The sequence below is a fragment of the Psammomys obesus genome, unplaced genomic scaffold (assembly GCF_907164565.1).
Source record: "Psammomys obesus unplaced genomic scaffold, mPsaObe1.curated_primary_1811, whole genome shotgun sequence".
Classification (NCBI taxonomy): Eukaryota; Metazoa; Chordata; class Mammalia; order Rodentia; family Muridae; genus Psammomys; species Psammomys obesus.
The window spans coordinates 32308920-32317968 of record NW_026596051.1 but is presented as its reverse complement, the minus strand read 5'-3'; the positions used below and the strand labels follow the sequence as shown (position 1 = coordinate 32317968).

The 9049-nt window shown below is 43.5% G+C and overlaps 1 protein-coding gene across 1 annotated transcript in view; it reads left to right on the top strand.

Annotated features, from left to right (window-relative positions):
- Window positions 1-8638, top strand: part of Adgra3 (adhesion G protein-coupled receptor A3) — a 106364-nt gene extending 97726 nt beyond the window's left edge. The window contains exons 17-19 of the mRNA XM_055624192.1: window positions 4071-4216; window positions 6859-6954; window positions 7086-8638. Of these exons, the coding sequence (XP_055480167.1) occupies window positions 4071-4216; window positions 6859-6954; window positions 7086-8328 (1485 nt within the window). The 3' untranslated portion in view covers window positions 8329-8638. The remainder of the gene's footprint in view (window positions 1-4070; window positions 4217-6858; window positions 6955-7085) is intronic.
- Window positions 8639-9049: the final 411 nt, after the last annotated feature.

The following is a 9049-nucleotide window of genomic DNA, read 5'->3' as shown; positions in this document are numbered from 1 at the left end:
AAAAAAAAAAAAAAAAAAAGAAAGACAGACACAGGCCGTGTATGGACCAGTCATTATATTTTGGCCTATTTGTTACCAATCCATTATTGTATTCTTAAAACTAATTTAAAATTGTGTGTATATAACAGTCACTGAGAGAATTCAGTGACTGATTTTCAACAGTCACTTATACTTATTTCCCAGTAAGTGCTATGTGGTAGGACTGCCTGTATGGACACGGTTACATCTCAGCCACGTGATGTGTTTGTGTCAGCTGTTCCGCTGCCCTTGAAAGCATACTTTCAGGTAATAAGTCTTGGATAGCACAGTACGCAGACAGAAGGCAGCTTCTTTGTTCTTGCTCTCTCGCCATTCGCATTTCCACTTCTGGCTTACATCGAAGGCGTTCTCAGTAACAGTTTTAGAGATACTGTCCCTCATGTCTTGCTCTCAGAGCTTGCTGTAATTTCATAGTGCCTAATTACTCTTCTTTGTCTCTGGACTCTGAGCTGCCACTCGATTCTTAACTTCTCTCTGGAAGAATTTTATCTGTTTGATTCATCCATGTGTATCAAGGAACCAACACAGGATCTGACCCATAATAAGTGATCTGTAGTTACAGAGAAAATGAAGCCTGTGTTTGTTGATAGTAATCATGCCTTGGCCTGCATAGTTCCTGTTAGTAGAGCCTGGAGGGCATTTTGGTACAAATATCCTCAATGTCATCCCAAAGTGTTCCTTCCTTTCTGGCAGCAGACATTTTAATTTATTCATTACAGACATGAATAGGAAAAGACTATTGTAAAGATGATCAAATGGTGTTTTATAATCTCTATAATGAAAAGGAGAAGGATTACATTGACTTCTTAGGACCTCAGAACAAATGCTCCAGTTAAAAGGTTTACAAAAGACACTTTCAGTGTATATCAGACATAGCAGCATTGTTCTCGTGTTCATGACTCAAGGCTCTTTGCTCTCACATTGTAAGAGGATTCGGTTGGTTGGGCTGGGAAGGATGTGTGGAGTAAAGAAAGGTGGGTGAGGATTTCAGGTCCTAGTGGGTAGTAGTCATTCTGTGCCTGCTTCATCCACGTGTTCTACTAGTCTACCCATTTGAAGCTGCTGAATTTCTCCAGCAAAATATGGGTCAGGCTGGCTAAATGGCTAATAGGATGATCTTTATGTTCTTCCACCTCTCAAACTGAGCCCTGCCAGGCATACCTTTAACTGAATCACTTAGGAGGCAGAGGTGGTAGATCTCTTTAAGTTCAAGGTCAGCCTAATCTACATAGAGAGTGCCAGGCCAGCATAGTGAGACCCTGTCTCTGCATACAATGAGGGGTTTTGACACCAGATGTATAAACTGAGAATATCAATGCTTCAAGGTATGATTGAGAGCAAAGATTTTATTGTAGATATGAGGGAGAGTACAGCCAGAGGCATCTGGAAGAGTCTAGAGCAGGGCCAGAAAGTAGTACATTAAACATAGCCACCAGACTGGACTTAGTCATGCGAGGAGAGAGAGAAGAGGAGGGCAAGAGATAAAGAGTGTCCTCAGTGGAGACCAAGAGAGGGAGACTAGACAGAGAACCAATTGAGCACTTGGCCAAAGTGGCAGGTTTATATAGGAATGAGCAGCTGGGGGAAGGGAAGCCCATGGGCTGTGGGCTGGAGAAGTTTAGGATAGGGGCAAGGTGGGAAGAGCCACAGGTAGTTGTGATACTGAGAAAGCCAACATGCCAGCATGCGGTTTAGTAGGTTAATAAGTACCACACTTAACCTTTTTTTTTTTTTTTTTGGACCAGACAGTCTCAAAGCAGAACAACTGCCTAATCACTGAACCCCAACATGTTCAGTTTTAGGTTCCGTTTGCATATGCATTTAATCTATGTAGCTGTCTCTTTCTTACGTCTTTCAGGCATCATATATTACCAACAAGATTGTGGCAAAACACATTCTGTCCCACAGTGATTGGTTGAGAGTGTTAGAGGGGTCAGCTGCCAGGTTCCTAAATCAGTTCCAGTCTTCTGCTGACTATACTGTTTTGCAGAAGGAGCGGAAGGAAGCAAAGGAGCAGTTGGGAGGAAGAAGGGGATCTGGCCTAGGGTTGAGGGGGAATTTGTGATTCAGTTCACCATGTACCTCTGAGTAATTGCTTGACTGTTCATTTTCTGCCCTTGGTTTTCTTAGCCAATCATAAAGGGATTTGGTTGGACCTTGTTTAACTCTCCTTGTTGTTCTGCTGTTCCTTGATTTAATCTACAAATAAAGTGCCAGCTGCCCTTCTCCAGTGTCCTTTTATATCTCTTATCTAGAGAATTCCTCTGCTGGCACGGAGAGCCAGTGGGGAAAATCTAATCAGAAAACAGGAAGAGCTGTCTACTTGCAACTGTGTCTTTAACTTTTATATTAACCCTAGGAGGTACTTTTACCTATTGTACAAGTAGGTAAACTGAACCGTGTAGGATTAAAGTGACCCAGGTCACTAGTGGTGGTACTCAGCAGAGCCATGGTCCAAATGCTGAACAGTTTGATCTAATCCTCCACCTCCATTACTGTGTCTGCTGAGGCTGGGACCTTGTAGACCATCACACTCGAGTGTGAAGAGCCTGGTGGCTTGCCAGTAGACCTCTTTTCTGTAGCTCTGAGTTACTAATACTGACCTCCTGGTGATGCCAGGAATGTTTAGTTGATATCTTACAGAAACATATTTATGGTCATGTGACTGATACTTCGTATTGGAAGCTGTTTCTCATAATTTTTGCCTATTCACATATGATTACATTCATTATATTGTTTTGTTTTTGTATAGTTTGTTGTGCCTACTACAGTGTATCCTGTAGTGACTTTTTTTAAAGCAAGTAAGTATATCAGAGTTTATATTACTCTGTAAGTAACGTAGATGAGTGAGGATTTTTCCTTTTGCGTAGGATTTAATTTTATTTTAAATTATGGGTATGCATGTATATTTGTGTAGGGGTGTGTGTGTGTGTAAGTGCTGGTGCCCACAGAGGACAGAGTCATTGAATCCCCTGGAACTGCAGTAGGCACCCTACATGAGCAGTGGGAACATAGGCTCCTCTGTAAGAACAGTACACCCTTTTAACCTTTGCACCCTCTTCCAGCCCTGAAGCCCATTCTTTTATACCTTTTTTAAATTATTTTTTTAATTTTTTACATAAAATAAAATTACATTTTATTTGCTTTGCATCCCAGCTGTAGTTCCCTCCCTCATTCCTTCCCAATCCCGTCCTCCCTCCCTCATCTCCTCCTATGCCCCTCTCCAAGTCCACTGATAGGGGAGTTGCTCCTCCCCTTCCATCTGACCCTAGCTTATCAGGTCCCATCTTTTATACCTTTTATGTGGTGTGAAAATAATTATTCTTTTCCCTTCCCTGCTTTTCTCTGTGTATATGTGTGTGTACATGTATACAAATGCTTGACATGTGTCCCTCTGTGTGTAGAGACCCACAGTTGACGTTGAGAATCTTCCTGGATCACTCTCCAGTTTATTTGGTGTGGTAGGGCCTACCTCAGAGCCTGAAGACTGCTGACAGAGCTGTGCTGTCTACCTGGCTTGCTCTAGGGATCCCCTATGTCCTGAGAGCTGGGGTTACGGGTGGCCACCACGCCTATCTAGCTTTCCTTTGTGATCTGGAGATCTGAACTCTGGTCATCAAACTTGTACTATGGAGTGCTTCTCTCTGACCCAAGGTACCTTTTTAAAGAAATGATATTTACATTTAAATGTTCTTACATGCCCCATGGATTACTTATTTCTAAACTGTGTAGAGATTTCCTAGGCTCACCTTGTTCCGTCACTCTCTCGGCAGTATACAGTGGGCCTCACAGGGCCCAGGTGTCTTTCTCAGGAACATACTGTCGTTTCCCAGAACCTTTTCTTGTCTGTCCTGCCTTTCAGTGGCGGTTAGGTGAGCTAACTGATAAATTGCATCTCCTATTAAGAGCCTCACTTTCTTCATGAGCTTGTGAAGGAGTCATTCACAGTAGGCCTTCATACTGCATTTTAATTAGACTCGAGGTAACATTTCTTCTTTTAATTTTCATACATTGTCCAATTTTTCTTGTAGGTTGGGATCATTCTTCATTATTCTACCCTTGCCACAGTTTTGTGGGTTGGAGTCACTGCCAGAAATATCTATAAACAAGTCACTAAGAAAGCTAAGAGATGCCAGGATCCCGATGAGCCACCTGCTCCACCACGGCCGATGCTGAGGTATCCTGAATCTTTGCTGTATCACAAGTGTTGTTGGCAATAAAATGGTGTTGGGCTAAATAGAAAAACTATTTGGTCATATTATCTATCCCGCTGTCATACTCAATAAGACACAGACACCTGTTAGATTTTATAATTGCCTTATTTACCTTGGGCCGGGCAGGGCAGATAATTCCAGTACGATGTCTCAATAACCACACCATCCACCTTCTAGCCCCATCCCATGATCCTACTGTCCCCCAAAGCCCAGGAACCTTTGCCACACCTACCTCCCTCTGCCCCGCCCAGGTGGAGGCCTTTTAATCAACCAACCAGGAATAATATCTTAGGCATGTTTACACAACAAGGATAGGGCAGTAACCAGATGTTGAGGGCCAGTAATTAGCTTCAAAATATAAGTACCAGACCAACCCCTGACACTCAAGTGTTCATTGAGTATTGTGTTTGCTTTAGTTGAAGCACAGTTATTAAGTTACAACAGCAGTTGGTGTGGAGTTTGAGAGGTAAAAGGAAAGGCTTGTAAGCTGACTGACTGGCTCTAAGTGTTATCAGCATCTGCATGCCCAGTTTATGCCCTGAGCTCAGGAGGAATGAGTGGGTTTCGTGGTTGCGTGCAGAACATGGAGGTGGTATCATTTCTCTATGAAAATACTAGCTTTTTGAGGTCACGTATCATTGATCTTAATCTCAAGAATTTATTCTTTCTACACAGAATGAGTTTCGAGTTATATATCTTTCCTGCCCGTTATGAGAAAAGGAATGTGCATGAGTTGATTGTGCTAGATGAGTAAAATTGTCAGTGGTGAGTGAGTTCATTGAGGACCTGCCTGAAAGCAACCTCCTCCCTTGAGTTTGCAGAACTGGCTATGGCCTATGGAATACTTGTTGTTCAGGCCTCTTGAAAGTGCGAAATTGCAGAACTGCGTGTTCAAAAGAGAGCCACGTGTACGAGAGGAGAGTGTGTATGCTGAGTCTCTGGCATGAGCCTGGCTTCCAGGTCAGGGTCACGGTAAAGACACACTTTAAATAAGGGAGTGAAAGGAGGAAATTGAGAAGTGCAGCTTTCTGAGCCTAGGCTGTGTGGCCTAGAGGAGCTGCGATAGTTGGATGGGGCTCTTTGAGGTTAATTTTCTTGGGGAGTCTATTTTTTTCACACCAGATAAAGGTCAGTGAGAGACCAAATAAGTGATTCAGTTCATTCAAGTCCTTTTTGGGAAACTCGTGCTTTTGTTAGCTCCACCTACAGGAGCTAACTTTTTGGACCCGGACAACAGTGTTGCTAACTGGTTCTATCCTAGCACAGGAAAGCTGCATGACTGATGTTTCTTGTGTACCTGGCAGACCTGACTAGAGAGCCTCCTCTCCGTTAGGAATTTCTTCCTACCTGTAGAACCTCAGGGAAGGGCCTCCTAACCTGTGTAAGTTTTGTAAGCTTCATGAGTTCTGTCAATTTCCTGAGAGTTTTGTGCATCTGATGCCTGCCTCTTCCAGGATGGAGTGTTGCAATCAAGAGCAAAGAGCTGTGCAACCGGTAGCCAAGTTAAATGTGTTTAGCTGCTGGAGGTCTTTAACTCAGGAAGTGACCTGACAGTGTCATTTTAGGACAGTATGATATTAGTATGGAGTATAAACTGGGATGCCTGAAAATAAGAAATGTCATTTAGTCACTGGGGTTTTCCCTGAAAGGACTGAAGCCAGAGAGCATATGCTAGATGTGTGAAGCAACTTCTGTCGGGTTGGCGACTAGTTGGGTTGAAGATAGTGAGGTTCAGAAATTTGACGATGTCTGGATGGTTCCAGTAAGCTGGCCACCTCTGCAGGTGGTGTTACTGTCAACTAAAGACACTATAGGAAAAATAACTGTGTGGACAGTAAGCAGAAGGGATATATAACTCTGCTCAACCCAGTTAATTTCCACATGCTGCCATCACTCAACCCCTGCTAATAAACAAGAGCTAAGGAGAAGTTAGGAGTGTGGTGGTCCTGGGGCTGCATCTGTTTCCAGTAGATTGGCTGAGGAAGAAATGAGGAGAATACCAGATAGAGTAGAGAATGCCAGATAGAGTAAGTAACTCCAGAGCTCATCAGGGTTGCTCACCTAGCCTTGGAGAGTCGCATTATAGGATTAGGTCAGGTGCCTGCCGCTGTCATTGTGGGAAAGAACTGAAGAATATTGACTTTGCTGAGAGTCGGGAAAGTCTCATCCTCCACAGTCCTTCCTGCCATATTTTGTGTGTGTGGATCTCAACAGTTGCTGTGTAATAGACTGATGTTTTTTTGGCTCACTGGCTGAATTTAATGGTAGCCACTTTTCCTGAAAACAACCAGCTAAAACCTTACCTAGACCCAAGTGTTCCTCCGCCGGGCCACAGGGTGGCAGTAGCTGACCAGCTTTCCTCAGCTCAGAGACTTTCTTTTTGAAAAAGAAAGAAACAAAAGGAAAAAGCAAAGCAGAACAAAACAAAACAAAGAACCAAAACCAAAAACATAGGGGTCATTGAAAAGAGCAGTCTCTGAAAGCTGGCTCAGTGTGGTATTGGAGTGAGAGTAATTAATCTTCAAAGGTGACCTGTGAAATGATAAGTCTCTGTAGTAAGTCTGCCTGCTGTATAGACAGGATAACGAGCTGTTGTCCCTCCTAGGTTCTACCTCATTGGTGGTGGGATCCCCATCATAGTGTGTGGCATCACCGCAGCAGCAAATATCAAGAACTACGGCAGCCGGCCCAGCGCACCCTAGTGAGTACCCTATGTTCTCTCTGTACCTGAGCCTACTGCTTGAGCAGTTTGTAGGCACAGTTGGTGGCAGTCTCCTGAGGGCTTTATTGGAATACTAAGTGTCTAAGCTCATTCTCCATGTTCTCTCCTAGTTGCTGGATGGCCTGGGAACCATCCTTGGGAGCCTTCTATGGACCTGCCAGCTTCATCACTTTTGTAAACTGTATGTATTTTCTAAGCATATTTATTCAGTTGAAAAGACACCCTGAGCGCAAATATGAGCTGAAGGAGCCAACAGAAGAGCAGCAGAGATTGGCAGCCAATGAAAATGGTGAAGTGAATCATCAGGACTCCATGTCTTTGTCTCTCATCTCTACGTCCACCTTGGAAAATGAGCACAGTTTTCAGTCTCAGCTTCTGGGGGCCAGCCTTACTTTGCTTTTGTATGTTGCCTTGTGGATGTTTGGGGCCATGGCTGTTTCCTTGTATTACCCGTTAGACTTGGTTTTTAGCTTCTTCTTTGGAGCCACCTGCTTAAGCTTCAGTGCTTTCATCCTGGTGCACCACTGCATCAACAGGGAGGATGTGAGGCTTGCCTGGATTATGATGTGCTGCCCGGGGCGGAGCTCATACTCAGTGCAGGTCAATGTCCAGCCCCTCAGCTCCAGCGGGACTAATGGAGAGGCACCCAAGTGCACCAATAGCAGCGCAGAGTCTTCCTGCACGAACAAAAGCGCATCCAGCTTCAAAAACTCTTCTCAGGGTTGCAAGCTAACAAACTTGCAGGCTGCGGCGGCCCAGTACCACAGCAATGCCTTACCTGCGAATGCCACACCCCAGCTTGATAACAGTCTGACAGAACACTCGGTGGATAACGATATTAAAATGCACGTGGCTCCTTTAGATGTACAGTTTCGAACAAATATGCATCCAAGCCGCCATCATAAAAACCGAAGTAAGGGACATCGGGCCAGCAGACTCACGGTCCTGCGAGAGTATGCCTATGATGTCCCGACGAGTGTGGAAGGAAGCGTGCAGAATGGCTTACCGAAAAGCCGGCCAGGCAACAATGAAGGGCATTCGAGGAGTCGGAGAGCTTATTTAGCCTACAGAGAGAGGCAGTACAACCCACCCCAACAAGACAGCAGTGATGCTTGTAGCACACTTCCCAAAAGTAGCCGAAATGTTGAAAAGCCTATTTCAACTAGTAGTAAGAAAGACGCACCAAGGAAGCCAGCTGCAGCTGACCTTGAAAGTCAGCAGAAATCTTATGGCCTGAACTTAGCTGTTCAGAATGGACCAGTTAAAAGCAATGGACAGGAAGGACCCTTGCTAGCTACTGATATTACTGGTAATGTTAGGACTGGATTATGGAAACATGAAACAACTGTGTAGCATTGCAGGGGCTTCCAAGACAGACGCTGGTACAAACTGTGATACCCACATTCCTTTAAGCTATGAACTCTTAGAAACAAACTGTTTACAGCCACCTTAGCGATTCAAAACAGTTCCGAATATGCTTGTGAGTTTGGGGATTTACTTATTTTATATTCCTAAATTGCACCCCTTTCCAAGTAAAACATTGTTTTACTTGACAAAACACCAACAAAATATTTTTGGAAGTTAAAAATATAATTTCTTAGAATCTGTTCTATCTACTTAATATTTCAGTCCTGTATTTAATAAAATAAATAGTATTTCTCATTGTGCTGTGGTTTATTTTTACATTGTAAAAAGCATTTTAGGAGATGGTGAGATGGCTGAGTGGGTTAAAGGTGCTTGCCTCCAAGTCTTCTGGTTATTGCATTATAAACCAGCACCCATAGGGTGGAAGGAGGAAGTTCTCCATACATGTTCCTCTGGCCTCGAGGTGTGCTTCCACTGTACATACACATACACAGAAATAAATAAATGTAGTGTATTTTAAGAGCATTTTAGCTCTGTTTTAATAAAGTTGGTGAAATGGTGGTTTTTCATGGTGAGTCAGGCATAAATTATCAAACGTACTGTTGGAATAACTGTACTGATTATAACATGTCAAAGGGATTTTTGAGTTAATGTTTCAAAGTACAGTTTTAAATGTTACAGGGGTTTAAAAGATGTCACAGAGTGGCTT